At 37.5% G+C, this 20674-nt stretch overlaps 1 protein-coding gene across 2 annotated transcripts in view; it reads left to right on the top strand.

Moving 5' to 3' along the window:
• Positions 1–20674, top strand: part of LOC142738165 (bifunctional heparan sulfate N-deacetylase/N-sulfotransferase 4-like) — a 323501-nt gene that overhangs the window by 26092 nt on the left and 276735 nt on the right. For both annotated transcript variants that reach the window (XR_012880590.1, XM_075849743.1), the window contains exon 2: positions 7833–9054. Coding sequence is in view for 1 of the 2 variants with exons in the window: in XM_075849743.1 (XP_075705858.1) it covers positions 8074–9054 (981 nt within the window). In the remaining variant the exon portion in view is untranslated. The remainder of the gene's footprint in view (positions 1–7832; positions 9055–20674) is intronic.

The following is a 20674-nucleotide window of genomic DNA, read 5'->3' as shown; positions in this document are numbered from 1 at the left end:
TATTACATTTTAATATCTACTTGTAAGTGAAATCATTTTTTTCAATACTATACAAGGCAGTTATTTATTATTTTTCTTAGTAAAAGTATTATTTATTCACATCTTTTCTCTTTACGTTTCAACTAGTGTATAAAACAACAAGACACAGATTGTAATTGTTTTTGTTTTTAGGCTGTAAATACAGCAGCAGAACACAGGATACGTTCTTTAATACCCATATTGTGTAGTTTAGTCTAAACTGGTGGACAGAGGGAATTTTCTTCCAAATATGTTCTATAGCTACAATAACAGCCCTGCTCTTGGAATAATATCAATAATTTATTGCTTTCTATGTGTTGGTCTTGCCACTTATGCCATGAGCCAAAAACATTCTATTCAGCCAGATTGTTTATGCTTGGTTTTTGGAACACAATGGATTATTGTATGCATTATAAATCCTAAACATGCCATGGTTTTTCTTCTAAAATAATAATAAATAATCATGTTCAGCGCAATTGCAGTATTCTGTACCTGTGTAACTACTTCAATATAAAATAACCTAATTTTCACTTAGTGTTCTTGTAACAGAAAAAAAAATCCCATGGTGGCAAAATATGAGCATTTCCTTATTGTGTTTGTACATTTTGTACCTTCCTTTGTAAATGATCTTTTATTTTATTAAAGCAGCCCCAGCAACAGTTATATTCTACAACTAACTTTATTGCCTTGACACTGAACTCTTGGAGACGGTGTTTTACCTACTGCGTTTGATTGTTGTGACCTTTGTAGATTTTGGCATTATTGCAGATCCATTTGTTTTTGTACGTTTATGCGAGGATATTATGAATGTTGACAAAAATACAAGAAAACACTGCCCTCTTGTGATTAAATGAGATAAAACGGCCTTGATTCTATAATGAAAGGTAAGATAGTATGATTGCACTTCTAATCACCTGCAGGTCAAGCATCAGGGTGTATAAAAGGACAAGGTATAAAGAATAGACAATACACAAAATTATAATAAGGGGGTGTTTTATTTCAGTAAATATAAATTAAAGTATGGAATTTCTAAGAAGAGTAATAAATACATGTAACTCGTCATGGCTTAATAACAATAAAAACATCTAACAAGCAGCCGTTAAGCCAGAAATATAAACACTTATTACACAAAATGTTATCTCATGTACTTTCTCTCATACAGTTTCTGTCGGAACATAAGATGAAAATAAAATTGCACACAAATAAATGGCAAATTCTAACGAGCTGAACTCCACAATAAATAAATGTAGTCGTCTGTATTTTGGTATTGTTACAGTTTTTCTGACACTGAAAATGCCTTCTCATTGTTCCTGTGGAACAGTCATCAATGTAAGTGGTTTCTCATTGGGCGGAATTAAATGAAGTGCCTCATCATTATGAGAATTGTTTGTTTGTTACGTGATGCTGTAATTAATCATTTGTGTTTGTTTACAAGGAAAAAAAACAATTGATTGTTGTTGCTTATAAAATGGTGCAAGCAAATGCATATATGTATATTCCAGCCAAAACAAGAAATGTTTGTTCATAAACACTTTTATTCTGCTTGCACGTACAGTATTGCAGCCATACAAGCTTTGAATTGCTAAGATTTGTTCTGTATACTTTATATCTGACTTATTAGTTTGGTGCTTTGTAGTCTCTATTGTATAAATAGCCATCAGGGGCATAGCTATAGAGGGTGCAGCGGTAGCAGCAGCACCCAGACCCTGGTTCCTGAGGTGGTCTAAGGGCCCCTCTGCCACACGTGAAGACACCAGTATTCAAAATGGCACATGGTACAGTAGATGGGAGGTACCTGTGAAAGATTTTGTATTGTGACCCAGGAGCTTCAAGTTATACCTACGATGGCCATTTATTATTTGTCAAAAAGTTTCTATCCGATCCCAGAGTTGGGCCAATTATCAGGCCATGTAGAGGACAATGTTCCCTCTAAACCTTTGTAGCCAGTGAGCAGGTCAGTTAGGGACCTTTGTACTTTCCCACTAAGCGTGTTTTCCCATCATGTTTGAGCACTACGTTCGCAGTATGTGCCGAAAATATCTATAGGATTCCATGTCCTCTTGGCATACATCTGGGAGGTATACGTCAGAATGCCTCCTTTTACTGTATAGACTAAAACAATTTGCTACGCTATTCCATACAGTAAAAAAAAAAAAAGGCATACTGACGTATGCCTCCCAGTAATGAAACGTTTAATGCACGGTTTTGCGTTTTTTGTTTTTTTTAAAATAGGACCCTACGGACGATGCACGCCACTGTATGCCTATACAGTGGCATATCTCAGAGCTTTGCAATGGCTGTATACATTAGGAAATAATTCCAACATATACCTCCAACGGAAGGCTCTGATGTGATGTGATCCGAGTCAACGTGATACCGAACAGCATTGAATAAATATTAAGGGCCCTAATAATTGGCCTAGGACAGTGAAGGGGTTAATATCAATATACACTATGTTGAAAAAGTATTGGGACACCTACACATTACACCTACAGGAGTCATTATGACATCTCATTCTAAATCCATGGGCATAAATATGAAGTTAGTCCCTTGCTAAAACACCTTGGAAACTTCTGGGAAGGATTTCTACAAGATTTTGAATTGTGTCTGTGGGAATTTTTGACCATTCATCTAGAAGAGCATTTGTGAGGTTGGAAACTAATGTTAGACGAGAGGACCTGGCTCGCAATCTCTGTTCTAGTTAATCCTAAAGGTGTTTGATGGGGTTGAGGTCAGGGCTCTGTGCAAGTAAATAAAGTTCTATGACACCAAACTAACCCAACCATGCCTTTATGGACGTTGCTTTGTGCACTGGGGCACAGTCATGATGGAATATTAAACCCCAAACTGTTCCCACAAAGTTGGAAGCTACAATTGTTCAAAATCTCTTGGTATAATGAAGCATTAAGATTTGTCTTCACTGGAACTAAGTGGCCTAGGCCAACTTCTCAAAAACAACCCCATAGCATTTTTCCTTCTCCACCAAACTTTACAGTAGGCACAACACGGTCAGACAGGTAACGTTCTCCTGGCTTTCACCAAACCTGGACTCCTCCATCAGACTGCCAGATAGAGAAGTGTGATTCATCACTCCACAGAACATGTTCCACTTCTTCAGAGTCCAGGGGTAGCGTGCTTTACACCACTTCATCTGTCGCTTGGCATTGTGCTTGGTGATGTATGGCTTTCATGCAGCTGCTCGACCATTGAAACCCATGCCATGAAGCTCCCGGGGGAAAATGTTTTGTGTGGATATTAATACCAGAGGAGGTTTGGAACTCTGCAGTTATTGAGTTGGTAGAGCCTTGGTGACATATATGCACTATGTGCCTCAGCACTAGGCAACTCAGCTCTGTAACTTTATGTTGTCTTCTACTTCATGGCTGAGTTGATGTGGTTTCTAACCACTTCTTTTTGTAATAATAGCACTCACAGTTGATTGTGGAATATCTAGAAGGAAAGAAATTTCACAAACTGACTTGCTACAATGATGGCATCCTATGACAGTACCATGCTGGAATTCAGTGAGCACTTTAGAACAACCTATTATTTCTCAAATGTTTGTAAAGGCAGACTGCATGGCTAGGTGCTGGATGTTATACACCTGTGGCAACGGGATGGAATTAAACACCTGAATTTAATGATTAAGAAGTGTCCCAATACTTTTGTACATATAGTGTATCTGGTGACCTATGCCAGTGAAGGGATTAATGTCAGTATGCCTGGTGGTCTAGGACAGTGGAGGGGTTACTATCAATATATATGGTGGTCTTGGGCATTGAATAGGTTAATGTCAGTATACCTGGTGTTCTAGTGCAGTGAAGGGGTTAATGTCAGAATCCCTGGTGGTCTAGGGCAGTGGAATGGTTAACAATGGCATTCCTAATGGGGGGAAGTAAGGGTGCTTATACTTTCATACTTTCATTCTTTTAGGGGGTCCAGTGGTTACACACCTCCCCATGCTCCAAAGTTGTCCTGATTGTAACTATTATCGGAAAAATTTGATTTTCAATTGCACAGCCTAATTCCACAAAATGCAGCAAAAATCCTGTGGGATCTAAATGCCCACTTTACCCCTCTATGCGTTCCTTGAGGGGTGTAGTTTGCCAAATGGAGTCACTTTTGTTTTTTTTTTACTATTTTGGCACCACAAGAGCTCTTCAAACCGGACATGGTGCCTAATAAAAAGGAGGCCTCAAAATCCTCTAGGTGCTCCTTTGTTTCTGAGGCCTGTGCTTCAGTCCATTACCACACTAGGGCCACATGTGGGATATCTATAAAAACTGCAGAATCTGGGCAATAAATATTGAGTTTCGTTTCTCTGGTAAAATCTTCTGTTTTAAAGAAAAAAATGTAATAAAAAGGATTTTCTGTAAAAAAAAAATAATTTGTAAATTTCACCTTTACATTGCTTTAAATTCCTGTGAAACGCCTAAAGGGTTAAGAAACTTTCTAAATGCTGTTTTGAATACCTTTAGGGGTCTAGTTTTTAAAATGGGGTATTTTTTGGGGGTTTCTAATATAGAAGGCGCTCAAAGCCACTTCACAACTGAACTGGTAGCTAAAAAAAAAAGCTTTTGAAATTCTCTTGAAAATATCAGAACTTGCTGCTTATGTTCTAAGCCTTGTAAAGTCCTAGAAAAATAAAAGAATGTTCAAAAAATTATGGCAACATAAAGTAGACATATGGAAAATGTGAACTAGTCACTATTTTGTGTGGTATTACTATCTGTCTTACAAGCAGATACATTAAAATTCAGAGAAATTCAATTTTTTTCAAATTATCTCTAAATTTTGCTATTTTTCACAAACAAACACTGAATATATTGACCACATTTTACCACTTACATAAAGCCCAATGTGTCACGAGAAAACAATCTCAGAATCGCTTTTATTGGTATAAGCATTCCAAAGTTATTACCACATAAAGTGACACATGTCAGATTTGAAAAATGGGCTCTGAGCCTTAAGGCCAAAACTAGGCTGCGTCCTTAAGGGGTAAACTGTTTTCTCTTCCCATGTAGTCAGTAGTAACTTAAATCCACAGCTTCATCCTGTGCAAAAAATACAAAATTGTAAGTAAAACCGATATAGCTAACACTAGAAAACAAAAAACACTAGAGTCATAGTGTCAGCCATTCCAGTTGAATCTCACAATCCAGCACCAGAAGAACTGGAGGTAGAATAGAGTGGTGTACAAAGCATGAAGCTGGTCATAGATGTAGTGGTTAACTTTAATGATCCAGGCGTTAACAATAACCATTAAGTTATAATCATTTTGTCTATGACTCTTGCACCTGTGCAAATGAGCATTAGTGTCAGTTAGTGTCAGTAATCACTTGAAAGAGTTCATCCTATCTGTTATTTAATTTCCACTCAAAACGTCCATTCAGTACAAGTTATTCATTCTTCAGAGCCAGGAAAATAACAAAAGACATATATATATATATATACATATATATATATATATATATATATATATATATATATATATATATATATATATATATATATATGTAACATACCATGTCATTAAAGCCTCAACAACTAAATGTAAAATGATATGTTTCAGGATTTCATGTGTCCACCCTTGGCCTTTTTTACAGCTCTCATTCTTTCGGGGGAAACTTGCTATCAGTTTTTCAAAAAAATCTACAGAGATATTTTTCCATATTTAAAAAAAAAAAAAATCTCCCAATATTCAGTGTGAGACATTGCGTGCATTTTCTACTTCTCACAATCCAAAATAATCCCAAACACATTTAATAATGTTGAGCTCTAGACTGACCTGTCCATTGTTCTGAGAACGCCACTGACTTCTTTGTTTGATAAATACATATTAATCTTCAGTGCAATGTGTTTGAGGATTAAATAGTACTGGAGAATAAAGTATTTCCCCAATCAAACATTTTCCAGAGGGAAATTAAATATGTTTGTACTTACTAGAATTCATGACACTTCAATGTAAAGCACATCACCAACTCCAGATGTTAAATATCTCCAAAACTTGCACTGATCCTCCATCATGCTTGACTGATGATTCTAGACATAGTTGAGAGTAACTTTCATTTCTTGGACCTTTTACATACTGTCTTCTGTTACTTGCAAACATCTCAAATAAAGATAATCAGAGTAGTGCTAATCAGCTTCTTCTGCATTTGTTCAATGGGCAAATTTATTGAAACGGAGCCGTATTTCCCATTTCAGAAAATGGAAGTTAAAATTCTAATATATGAATCCATTTTTTGGTATCCAAAGGCCCACTAGCAAATTTTCAAAAATTTCCTCATCTGTAATCTAGAATTCAGACTAAAAGCTTACTTCACATCTTAGTTTTCAGTTTATTATTTGTTTATTTCAGTAATGGCTAATTGACAGCTACACTTCCATTCCTCAAAAATTAAAATACTGTTTATCTGATGGTAACAGTTTTGGTGGTTCCACCAGCAAGGTTCATAGAAACAATCATGGTTTGCGGTGAGGAAGAAGTACAATTTTGTCAACGTTCCCTAAGGTGTGTCTGGTTAGTGGCTTGTGTGAATGTTAGTGTCTCTTTAAAGGGTAACATAATAACCTTTGGGACAACATTACTGTAACTCCCAAGTGCAATCATTTATCCAGAAAAAAAAGTTTTTGTGAATAGGTCATAAGTAAGACGTTACAATTTTGTTTTCAAATATATGTTCACTTTTCATGCATGCATTGTAGTAAGCCATGCTATTATAAGGCATAACAAGTTTTGGAAATAATGTAAATGATGGTGTACATGCTTATTGTATATTAAAAAGATATACTGTATATATTAAGAGTAATGTTTCTGCTTCTCTGCTCACAGTTTGGTTGTTAAGTACCACTTTACAGATAAATTGACACAAATGAGACACAGGAGACACATCACAATCCTACCTTGAGTTTAGACAGCTGCTTTAATTGGAGGATGGATGTAGAAAATTCTTATTTTTTTTAAATATAAGTCTATTTACAGATGCATGACGTTGTTAGGATGTAATAATACTCCATTATGGCGCACCCTCCTCCGTTTGATTTATCCTTCTCTTCTCATCTTATATCCTTGGCATTCACATTACTTTTGATATGTGATGCAAGTTTAAATAACAGTCAATAAAACCAATCAGTAAAATCACAGATTTGTTACAGCTTTTTTTTACTCTTGTGATTTACTACTATTCATAGAATATTTGTAAATAGCATACAAGGCTCTATTCATACTTCTGTCAGGTTCATGATGATGTTTGATGGTGAGTATAGCATAGCATGCTGCCCTATTCTATCCAGTACAAAAACTCAAAAAGCCAACTTCAACCTACCAGACGCATTATAAGTCAATGGGGGAGATCATAACCGATCATAACAGATTACAAAAAATGCTGTAAAAACGGAAGCCGTGACACCAATGTGAACAGAGCCTTATATTTACTTCCTGGTACTTTTTCTAGTACTCTAGCTCAACCTAAAAATAATTTCAAATACAAACACATACAGGATGCATACTAAGGTTATGGTGGGTTGGGATGAGAGAAGCCAAATTACCCTCCTCTGAAAGACTGCAAAGTACTGAAAAACATGATCGATTACTCCCATGTACAAGATGGGTCCAACACATTGCTTTGACTGACGATCAAAAGAGGATGTAATGTCATGATGCATCAACATTTATTGTATTTCAGATATAGGCATATCCTAAAAGCACAAAAAAAAAAAAAGATTTATTGTTTTATGCTACATTTTTTATATGTAATATGTAGTTGTATCAATCTATTTCTAAATATAAATTGTTTAATTTTATTTTGTAGGTGATGACAAATATCTATTTTGGTGATCTGAAGATTTTGGATGTACATTTTGATACTACAGACTATAGCTTATGCTAACCTGATTTAATTTGTCTAACAGACTTTACTATAAATGCAGTGCAATGGTCACATAAACCTTTGTAGAGGAGTGCAAGCTCACTTCATGGTCACATTGTCACTTTAATATGAAATAAAAAGAGATATTAGAAATTTGAAAAAACTAAAAATACAAAAACAAAACATGAATCATATTGTAAAGCTGAGAAGGAGCTTCCGAACACTTGTAATTCTCTTAGCCACTTTCTGCCTTGTAAGCATAGTAATTTCTGCTTACTATTTGTATTCTGGTCACAAGCAGGCAATAGTACTTATTGAAACATCAACACAAGCTAGTTGTGACAACATAAACATGCTGTCATACCGGACACTGGAGATCAAGTTAGCAAAGCCAATTGATACTTCCAAGACAGATCTCACAATCTTACTTTTTGTGGAAAGTCAGTATTCACAGCTTGGACAGGACATCGTAGCAATCTTGGAATCTAGCAGGTTTCAGTATGACATCGTAATTGCACCTGGAAAAGGAGATATTCCTCCTCTTACAAAGGATGGCAGAGGCAAATATGCAATTATCATTTATGAAAATGTTTTAAAGTATGTAGCAATGGATGCTTGGAATCGAGAACTCTTAGAAAAGTACTGTGTTGAGTATAGTGTAAGCATTATTGCTTTCCACAAAGCTACTGAGAACAGCTCGCCAAGTACCAAACTGAAAGGCTTTCCTTTACTTCTCTACAACAATGTCGCTCTAAAAGACTGTTTTGTAAATTCAAATTCCCCACTGCTGCACATAACAAGAGCTTCAACAGTTGAGAAAGGTCCTTTGCCCGGAGAAGACTGGACAGTTTTCCAATACAACCATTCAACTTATCAACCAGTAATCCTATCTGAGATACAAACACCAGAGCAACATGAATACTCTTTATCCAGACCTTCCTACCATGCCACCGTTATCCAGGATCTAGGACTTCATGATGGAATTCAACGAGTCTTGTTTGGCAATAACTTGAATTTTTGGTTGCACAAGTTAATTTTTATAGATGCTATATCTTTTCTGTCTGGGAAGAAGCTTAGTTTATCCTTGGACAGATACATTCTTGTTGACATTGATGATATATTTGTTGGAAAAGAAGGCACTAGGATGAATGTAAATGATGTTAAGGTAAGATCGTTTAATTATACAGATTTGCATATAAAGATGAAAAATTTCCTAATTTTATTCACCATATGGTACACGCAATTCTTAGAAGAAAAAAACACTATCTGAAATATGTTTTCCCACAAATCATTTTAGACTGATATTTTATAGAGTTTTATATTGTAAGAGCACCATATTTCAAATGTTACGAATATATGCACATTACATACAGATGTGTCCATCACTACTTTTTCTTAAATTGTGTTAGGTTATACAATTTGTCATGATATCAATTCAATACAATCTTGCGGAATCCATTAAAAAACATATACGTTAAACCTTTAAGTTTTTTTTAACAAGGAAGTCTTTAAGCGACGGGTAGCCGACACATGGCATCTGTTAGAAATACGCAACACAGCCATCTAGTAAAAAATGTATACGTTAAACATAAGGTTTTTAACATTGGAGTCTATGGGCAATGAATGACCAATGGATGGCCAATGGATGCCTCTGATAAATGCTATCCATCGGCCATCCTTCGCCCATATACTCCCCTGTTAAAAATAGTATTTGTTTAACGTATACGTTTAATGCAGTCTGTAATTCTATTGAAGTAATTGGTACTTCAAGAAGATTCCTCTGGGCCACCTACATTGTAGGAAAGGATAAGTCATTAAGATACTCCTCCATTCAGAGGTGGACAACAGACAGCTGAGGGCCCCAGTGCAAAAACCAGTATATGGGCTTCTTGCTCTCTAATATCTCATAATAGGTCACCCCCTTATGTCTCTCTAACAATCTATTAGTAATTGTTAGCCATAAAATTTGTTCGCTCCGGCATTTCCATGAAATCTATTAGACAGAAGAAAGCTGCTTTAAGGTGAGAGTGGTCCCCTTTAACTTCTGGGCCCCTGTGCAGCTGAACAAGTTGCACCAATGGTATGTCCGCCCTTGCCTCCAGTTCTCTTGTCTCATATTGTATTCGAGTTGTGTATAACTCTGTTTCAAATTTGATGATGCCCAAGCAAATCATATCCTTATCATTGTGAGTTTAACCAACCTTGTCTCCCTTTGCCAAAACATGTCTACTATCCTGGGCTTTAAACAAGTTGACAAAAAATGTACCCGGCCTCCCAGCTTCAACATACCTACACTTTCCAGGAAAAAAAAATGATATTTGTACCTTCTTTAAATAAGTTAAAATCAATATCAGGATATTGTTTTATAAGATCCAGAAGTGTACGGGAATTGAGGGCTACTCCATTCTGTCTTTAGATGCTGTGAAAGTGTTTGACAGTGTGGAGTGGCCTTTGATTTGAGCCATTCTTGAAAAGTATGGATTTGGGCACAGCTTTACCGGTGGGAATAAATTACTAAATGCTAGTCCTAAGGCTTGGTTAAGTATTAATGGTTCATTGTCTAAACCCTTTCCCCCTTCTAGGGGCACAAGACAGGGCTGCCATCTCTCCCTCCTATTGTTTGGATGGCTGTGATGTTTAAGTTTTTCTAACATTGGAGTCTATGGGTGACAGATGGCTGACCGATGGCTTTTGCCAGAGGTATACTCTAAATAATTTGGATTTAGAGAGAAAGTAATTAAACATTATGGTCATACCAGATCTGCATTAAAATGAAATGTGGCTCTAGGGCTCCATGGCTTCATGACATTGCCTGCAAGGATTCACACTTTAACTTCAATGTTTCCTCATAAATGTTTCCTCATGGGATAAACGGTTCCAGGGATCTTGCGACCTTACTAAAAAATATGGCTAGAAAGGTGACTTGTGATTTTTTTAAGTAGTTCCGCAATTTTACAGTGTCTTATGTAATATGCTTAAGGCCAATGTAGAAAATAAAGGGGTAGTTAGGTTAGAGAGGGGTCAGACTATATTGGTGGGGGGAGAAACAGACGGTGGGGAGAGGACTAGGCAACAAGATAAGGAGATCCTTTCGTTACAAAACAGCAGTGAAAGTAAAAAGGCCCAAATGTCAAATAATCACATTTCTGATACTGAAAGTGAAACATTTAAAGGCAAATTAAAGTGTATGTTCACAAATGCAAGAAGTCTAGCAAGCAAAATGGGGGAGCTGGAGGCCTTGATACTGGAAGAAGATATAGATATAGTTGGTGTTGCTGAGACATGGCTGGACTCTTCACATGATTGGGCTGTAAATCTACAGGGTTTTACACTGTTTCGGAAAGACAGGGCAAATAGGAAAGGTGGTGGTGTATGTCTGTATGTGAGAAGCGATATGAAGGTGAGTGTGAATGAGACATTAGAGGGTGAAGATTGTGAGGAGGTTGAAACCTTGTGGGTGGAATTACAAAGGGAGGTAAACACTGAAAAAATTACTTTGGTGTAATCTATAGACCCCCCAATATAACTGAAGAGATAGAAGGTCAAATATATAAACAGATGGAGCGGGCTGCACAGGCGGGTACTGTTGTGATAATGGGAGATTTTAATTACCGGGATATTAATTGGTCATGGTTCGGCTTCAACTGCAAAGGGGAGACATTTCCTCAACCTGTTGCAGGAAAATTTTATGGGCCAGTTTGTGGAAGACCCGACTAGAGGTGAAGCTCTGTTGGATCTGGTCATTTCTAATAATGCAGAGCTTGTTCGGAATGTCAATGTTCATGAAAACCTTGGTAACAGTGATCATAATATAGTCATATTTTACCTATACTGTAAAAAACAAGCACAGGCTGGGAGGGCAAAAACACTTAATTTTAAGAAGGACAATTTCCCCAGGATGAGGGCTGCAATTCAGGATATAGACTGGGAAGAACTAATGTTAAATAATGGGACAAATGATAAATGGGAGATTTTCAAATCTACTTTGGGTAATTATAGTGCAAAATTTATTCCTGCAGGTAACAAGTATAAACGACTAAAATTAAATCCCACATGGCTTACACCTTCTGTAAAAAGGGCAATACGGGACAAAAAAAGGGCATTTAAAAAATACAAATCTGAGGGTACATCTGCAGCCTTTGTAAAATATAAAGAGCTTAATAAAATCTGTAAAAAGATAATAAAATCAGCAAAAATACAAAATGAAAGGCAGGTGGCCAAGGATAGTAAAACAAGCATATAAATGCAAAAAAGCCAAGGTCTGAACATGTAGGACCCTTAGATAATGGTAATGGGGAGTTGGTCACAGGGGATCAAGAGAAGGCAGAGTTACTAAATGGGTTCTTCTGCTCTGTATATACAACAGAAGAAGGAGCAGCTGATGTAGCCGCTGCCAGTGCTGTTAATATATCAGTTGATATACTGAATTGGATGAATGTAGATATGGTGCAAGCTAAATTAAATAAAATAAATGTACACAAGGCCCCGGGACCAGATGGGTTACACCCTAGAGTTCTTAAGGAGTTTAGTTCAGTTATTTCTGTCCCCCTCTTCATAATATTTAGAGAGTCTCTCATGACTGGTATAGTGCCAAGGGACTGGCGCAGGGCAAATGTGGTGCCTATTTTCAAAAAGGGCTCTAGGTCTTCGCCGGGTAATTATAGACCAGTAAGCTTAACATCATTTGTGGGGAAAATGTTTGAGGGGCTATTGAGGGACTAGATACAGAATTATGTGACAATAAATAGTATTATAAGTGACAGCCAGCACGGTTTTACAAAGGACAGAAGCTGTCAAACCAACCTGATTTGTTTTTATGAAGAGGTAAGCAGAAGCCTAGACAGAGGGGCCGCTGTGGATATAGTGTTTTTGGACTTTGCAAAGGCATTTGACACTGTCCCCCATAGACGTCTAATGGGTAAATTAAGGACTATAGGTTTAGAAAGTATAGTTTGTAATTGGATTGAGAATTGGCTCAAGGACCGTATCCAGAGAGTTGTGGTAAATGATTCCTACTCTGAATGGTCCCTGGTTATAAGTGGTGCACCCCAGGGTTCAGTGCTGGGACCACTATTATTCAACTTATTTATTAATGATATAGAGGATGGGATTAATAGCACTATATCTATTTTTGCAGATGACACCAAGCTATGTAGTATTGTTCAGTCTATGGAAGATGTTCTTGAATTGCAAGTGTTTGGGCGTCCACTTGGCAAATGAAGTTTAATGTAGATAAATGTAAAGTTATGCACCTGGGTACCAACAACCTGCATGCATCATATGTCCTAGGGTGAGCTATACTGGGGGAGTCACTTGTTGAGAAGGATCTAGGTGTACTTGTAAATCATAAACGAAATAACAGCATGCAATGTCAATGCTTCAAGGGCCATCAAGATATTGTCGTGTATTAAAAGAGGCATGGACTCGCAGGACAGGGATATAATATCACCACTTTACAAAGCATTAGTGAGGCCTCATCTAGAATATGCAGTTCAGTTCTGGGCTCCAGTTCATAGAAAGGATGCCCTGGAGTTGGAAAAAATACAAAGAAGAGCAACGATGCTAATAAGGGGCATGGAGAATCTAAGTTATTAGAAAAGATTAAAAGAACTAAACCTATTTAGCCTTGAGAAAAGACGACTAAGGGGGGACATGATTAACTTATTTAAATATATGAATGGCACATACAAAAAATATGGTGAAATCCTGTTCCATGTAAAACCCCCTCAAAAAACAAGGGGGCACTCCCTCCGTCTGGAAAAAGAAAGGTTCAACCTGCAGAGGCGACAAGCCTTCTTTACTGTGAGAATGGTGAATTTATGGAATAGCCTACCGCAGGAGCTGGTCACAGCAGGGACAGTAGATGGCTTTAAAAAAGGCTTAGATCATTTCCTAGAACAAAAAAATATTGGCTCCTATGTGTAGAAATGTTTTACTTCCCCTTTCCCATCCCACTTCCCCTTTCCCATCCCTTGGTTGAACTTGATGGACATGTGTCTTTCTTCAACCGTACAAACTATGTAACTATGTAACTCCCACCAATTCCAATTCTGTGACAATGATGGCTTAAAATGTTCATGCACATTATGCTAATGGTGATGCCATTGCCCATCTCCAGATACAGAAACGGTTGATTGTACTGTAAAGAATACCCTATTCAACTTAATCTGCTCTGCAGTTAGCTGGTGGATGAGTGCACTGCTTAGCCTCATAAATCCTGTTAGGTCGTATTCACACATGGCAGATTTACTGCAGTTTCTTGTTAGATATTCTTCACTGAAAAACTAACAAAGCATGGTAGACTCTATTTAAATATGTTATAATAAATAACTTAATAGATATAATAGTACTCACTAAATATTAGTGTAATTTGCACCATTACTCCACTCCGGAGGTCTCCCAATTAACTTGCAAAGGAAAAGTCATATTCTAAACTGGCAAATAGCATTCAAACGTTATAATGGGCAAAATAAAAGATAGACAATGATGACAGAAAAAGATGGACGGATGAGTGTGAGGTGTTTCGAATCAGAGAGGAAAACATATGTGAGACATAAATGAAAGGATGCTGGAAAAGAGTTTAACCTCCACAATGAAAAAGTTTAATTGTTGCAATATTGATACAGAATAGTACCACATTCTCTCGAAAGTGAGTTTATTCTCATGGACAGTGACCAATTAGTCCAAATGTTTTTTTTAAATATCATATCTTCCTATATCTTAAAGGAAAACTCAAATATCCCCATTATCAAGGCTCATTTATCTTGATATATGTGTGGCTATTACCTGATTTTAACCAGAATGGATTAGGTCAGTAATCACTTTTGCCAATCTGTTGGCAAACACTTTTCACAGTTTAACAAAGAAATTGAACAAAATAAATCCAGTCATAATACATCTTTCCCCTTCTTGATGATTGGCCTCTTCTATTGAGAAAGGAAGAACACCACTCTCAGATGAGGCCTCCAAGACTTTTTTTAGTTCTGACAATAGAGCAAACTAAAATTTAGAATAGAGTTCAAACTGAATACTATCCAGACCTGGTGATTATGGGAAACTGATTCATGTAATGCAGTCTGTAATTTTTTTTTATGTAATTGGAGCTTCAAGAAGATTTCTCTGGGCCACTGACAGTGAAGGAAAGGATAAATCATTAAGATATTCCTCCAGTTCTCTTGACACATATTGTACCCAAGTTGTGTAAAACTCTTTGTAGAACTGGATGAGGATCAAGCTAATCCTTTCCCTATCATTGGGAGTTCAACCAACCTTGTCTCCCTTTGCCAAAATGTCATGTCTACAATCATGGGCCTTAACCAAGTCGACAAAAATTTTCCTGGCCTGTCAAAATGTTGTGCCTTTTTAAAAAAAAGTTAACATCAATATCAACAGATTGTTTTATAAGATCCAGAAGTGTACGGGAATTGGGGGCTACTCCATTCTGTCTTTAGATGCTGTGAAAGTGACAGTGTGGAGTGGCTCTTTAGTATGGATTTGGGCACAGTTTTACCGGATGGATTAATTAACTATACGCTAGTCCTAAGGCTTGGTAAAGGTTTAATGGTTCAATGTCTGACCTCTTTTCCCTTTCTAAGTGCACAAGACAGGGTTGTCCCCTCTTTTGTTTGCCTTAGTTATCGCAACACAAGCCATGCGGATCCGTATGGGTAAGCAACCAAGGAGTTTTATGCACGAGGGGAGAGAAGAGAGAATTTCTCTTTATGCTGACGACCTGTTGTTGTATCTTTCCAATAATTCTGAGGACCTTCCATTTGTGCTACAGAAGGTGGAAATATATGGATACTTTTCTGGTCAAAATCCATACTGTTGCCAATAGGTAGCTATGAATTTGGAGCCAGATGCAGGTTAAACTTAGTAATAATTTAGGTATCTGGGAAATCTAATATCATCTAAAACAGATTGTTTTTACTGAGCTAAACAATCCTGCTTAAAAATATTCAAGCCAGTGTCAGGACTTGGCTTTGCCTTCTAATATCTAAGGCAGATAGAATCTGTTTATTTAAGATTTTTATCTTTCCTCAGTTGTCATTTGTGTTTTGTTATTTACCTCTTTGGTTAGATAAGTAAATCTTTCGGTTGGTTTACAGGATTTTGTCTGATCTGATATAGAGAGGAGAAAGAATGAGAATGAAATTATCTTATTTTACTGCTCCCGTTAATAGGGAGCCTTGAAGATTACTTTTTGCCCTTCCAGCTTCGGCATTTTACTCTTCCTAATTCATCTCCCTATCTATGTAACATCACTAAGTTGTGTCCATGACAAAATGTTTTTTAGATACTGGAACAATCCTTTATATTTCATGCTTTATAAAGTTTAGGAAGCTATAAAATGAATTTTTATTTACTCAATTTCTATCCATCTCTCCTTTATGGAACATCTATAGTCTTCTGCACTTACATGGAATGGAAAGTTCAAAATTCTAGGGAAAAAGGGGTATAATGTTTGTGTCCCCGCTATGTACGTGAGGTGTAATACAGCTTACACAGATTTTTAAATATTTACAACTGCAGACCGCTATTTTTTTTCTTCCAGTTTTGATTATAATATTGATTAGACCTTGTACACACAATGTAGACTTTCTTAGGTCTTGTGTGGAACACAAGAATGATATAAACAACATTGCTCCCATGTCACCTCTAGAATTATTTTTTAACTAAGAATACATTGGGAACATCATTTGTGGGTTCTGTCGGATGTTAAATGCCACAATATTCTTAACTCTAGTCATCGATCACAAAAGGTTCATTTTATGTGGATACAAAGACTTAACTATTTTTATTATTTTTTTTGTATAGAATTGGGCTACATCAAACTTCTAGCTGTGTGAAATGTGCCAATATTGATGCTTATTAGTTGTGTATGACCTGGACATGTTCTAGAATTAAGGTTTACTGTTCTGAGGTTTTGGCACTTATCCAGCTTGAATTTAATATTGTAATACCCTTTGACCTATATATATATATATATATATATATATATACACCGGTTGTTTGTTGTTGTTTTTCTCAACTCTCTCTTCTCATGGTCCTTGGAGTCGGTAGGTTGGGGATTGGGGAAAATATTTTTTGTAAATTTAAAATAAGGGTACTGTATTTAAGATAGCAAAATAAAGCTGTACATTTTGTAATGTAAACATAAATGATAGACGATGCAAAAGCACACACGAAAAACAAAACGCTAGGGATTGGTGGGGAAAAAAATACAATTATCGCTTTTGGCACAAACAGATCTTGCTAAGCAGTCTGAGAAATGTAAAAAACAGGTAGCTAGTACTCACATATAATTTTTAAGCCATCACCAGAAAATAATTTTTCATTTATGAGCATTTTGGACTTTCAAACTAATTGATAAAAAAGGAAATATATATGAAAATTCCTTGTAGGTGCAAATGATTCCATATCATGGCAGACTTTTATAGCTTTATGTGACTTTGGACCCCTATGTCAATGCGGTAGGCTTTGACATACAGTATGAGTACTGGTAATCATCACAGACACATCAAACAATCTCTGTGCCTGCAATACACCATTAAATCACCTTTGTCATTTATCTTTCAGCGGATGGCAATGCTGTGTGAATCTAATAGAAAACACACAGAACCGGAGGTACTTACTATCATGGCATAAATATATTAGACAGAATATGCTCAGGAAAGGAATACACATCATGCATTTTAATAGATTTGTTCTGGCTTACCTAAACAAATTTCCAGTATTTTTATTGTACAAAGTTATTAGCAAATTTCTTATTTCTAAAGAAAAAATATCTAAAGAAATGTTTAACCCTATAAATGAAAGAATTGATCAAATTATATTGCATCTTTAGCTTTATATTAAGCATCCCAATATTAAGCATCTTTAGCTTTAACAATTGACTTGAGGGGCCCCCATGCCCGATGGCGCCGCTAGCAGCTGCTACAGTGGTAGCAACGCCACATTCGATACTATCTGCGTCCTTAGAACAAAATGGCAGAGCAGGGAGGTCTGGCAGGGATAGAATCCATGTGCAGGCCAATGTGATGACATCAATGGATCACGGCGGCCTACACAAGGATCCCGTCGGCGTTGATTCACTCTGTTCAACGCGGGAACAGGGCCTAGGTGAGTATGACATTTTCTTGTTTTATTTGTTTGGGGGTCACTATGTAGCGCTATCTACAGGAGGGGGGCCGCTATATGGTGCTATTTACAGGAAGTGGGGGTCGCTATATGGTGCTATCTATAGGAGGGGGGTCACTATATGGCACTATCTACAGGCAGGGGGTCGCTATATGGCTCTATCTGTAGGAGAGGGGCTATATGGTGCTATTTACAGGGGGCTGTATGGCGCTATCTACAGGGGGGCTGTATAGTGCAATCTAAAGGGGGGCTCTATGGCGCTATCTACAGGGGGAGCTGTATGGTGCTATCTATAAGGGAAGGCATATGGCGCTATCTACAGGGGAAGGCGTATGGCGCTATCTACAGGGGGTGTATGGCGCTATCTACGGGGGACTGTATCATGCTATCTACAGGGTGGGCTGTATGGCGCTATCCATAGGGGGGCTAGTATGACGTTTTCTTGTTTTATTTGTTTGGGGGGTCGCTATATGGCGCTATCAACAGGAGCGGGGTCACTATGTGGCGCTATCTACAAGAAGGGGGGCGCTATATGGCATCAAAATCATGGGCGTACCGATGGCTACAATGGCAAATGCAGACCTAACACTGGCCTCCTGGTCTGCCTAGTATGGAAGCCTCCTATGCCCCACCTAGCGGCAGGGCCTAAAAGGTTTGCGCGGATTCAGAAGTTAAGCCTGCGTCATCAGCGGCGGGCGTCAGCTGTATGTAACAGCTGACACCCTGCTGTAATATCAGGGACCGGAGCTAGCTCTGATCTCTGACATTAAACACTGAGATGCATCTATCAAAAGCGATCGCTGCATCTTAGTGGTTTGTAGCTAAATCGGCAGCCCTGCAATGTGATTGCAGGGGTGCCGACAGCTGCTACGGCAACAGGAGGCATATCAATGGCCTCCTGATATGCCATTATGAAAGCCGTGTATGCCCCATCCGGAGACAGAGCCTAATCGGCTATGAACTATATAGGTAGTGCAATGTGTTAGAACATAACTTAGACAGTTAGACCTTCAAGTCCCCTATTGTTACTAAAAAAAAAAGGAAAAAAATGGAAAAAAAAGTTGTATCAAATAAAATAAACATTTCAAGTAATAAAATAAAACACAATCACCCTTTTTCCATTATCAAGTCCTTTATTATTGAAAATAATGTTTAAACCATACATATTTGGTATCGCCGTGTCCGTAACAGCCTTAACTATAAAAATATTATGTTATCTATCCTGCGTGGTGAGTGCCGTAAAAAAAAAAAAACTAAAAAAAAAATGACAGAATTTCTGTTTTAAGGTCACCTTGCCTTCCAAAAATTTGAAAAAAAGTGATCAAAAAGTCGCGTGTATCCAAAACGTATAAAAACTATAGCTGGTCTCTCAAAAAGCAAGCCCTTATACAGCTCCGTCGATTAAAAAAAGAAAATGTTATGGCTCTTACAACATGGCAACAGAAAAAAAACACATTCTTTTTACAAAAGTAATTTTATTGTGCAAAATATTGTCAAACATAAAAAAGCTCTATAAATTTGGTATTTTTACAATAAAGTTAACATGTAATTTATAATGCATGGTTAATGCTATATAAAAAAAATAAAAAATAATAACTATGCCAGAATTGCTGTTTTTTGGTCACCTTGCCACGCAAAAAATAGGATAAAAACTGATCAAAAAGTCACATGTATCCCAAAATGGTACCAATAAAACTTCAGCTTGTCTCGCAAAATAACAGCCCTGAAACCACTAAATCTAAGAAAAAATAAAATAAGTTAAGGCTCCAATAATTTAGGAAAGAAAAAAAATGCAGTTTTGCAGGCCTGAGGTGGAACATTTCTTCTGTTTCAAGAGGCGATCTATCAAGGCCCTAAAATTAGGGAACGAGGAATGGGAGAGCCCAAACATATCTGCTGTAAGCGAGGGTGCCCGTATTATACCAGGACAACACTTTCCCAGCAAAATTCCCCAAACTGCAAAGGTGCAGAGTGTGTACCAAAAGGGGGATAAGATTCAACACCATTTATCAGTGCAACTCCGGCCTGTGCATAAGGATTGCTTCAGAGCGTAACACACATCTAAGGATTTTTTATATTATTTGAGTATGCCCTGATGTACTCCGTCCAGATTACAAATGCCCCTACATTATAAACTGAAATATCAGTAATACTCCAAACAAAACTACTACCATGCAAAACCCACGCTTCAAAAGACAAATGGCGCTCCCTCCTTTCTGAGCCCTACACTGCGCTTAACCCTTTGAGGAGCAAGGTAATTTTGGCCCTTGAGGATCATTGTGTCGGATGAGCGAGGACACATCGGCACCAGGCGACAGAGGCTACAGTTGATTCTGCAGCAGCATCGGCGTTTGCAGGTAAGTCGATGTAGCCTCTGTCGCCTGGTGCCGATGTGTCCTAGCTCGTCCGACACGATGCAGGACCTGGGGCAGGAAGTGACGTCACAGCGTGATCTCTCGAGAACACGCTGTGTGTCTGTGCACTGCCAGAAGCTGGGTGTTAACGAAGAGAAGTGGATGATGCTGATTCGTCAGCATCATACACTTCTATTCACAACTCCCAGCTAGTAAAACAAGTAAAAACGCACAGATGTACACACACAATACAAGCCCACTTGTACATAACTTTAAACACGCCCAGTTGTA

The sequence above is a fragment of the Rhinoderma darwinii genome, chromosome 1 (assembly GCF_050947455.1).
Source record: "Rhinoderma darwinii isolate aRhiDar2 chromosome 1, aRhiDar2.hap1, whole genome shotgun sequence".
NCBI lineage: Eukaryota > Metazoa > Chordata > Amphibia > Anura > Rhinodermatidae > Rhinoderma > Rhinoderma darwinii.
Note: the sequence above shows the minus strand (reverse complement) of the source record. Positions and strands in the feature narration are given on the sequence as shown.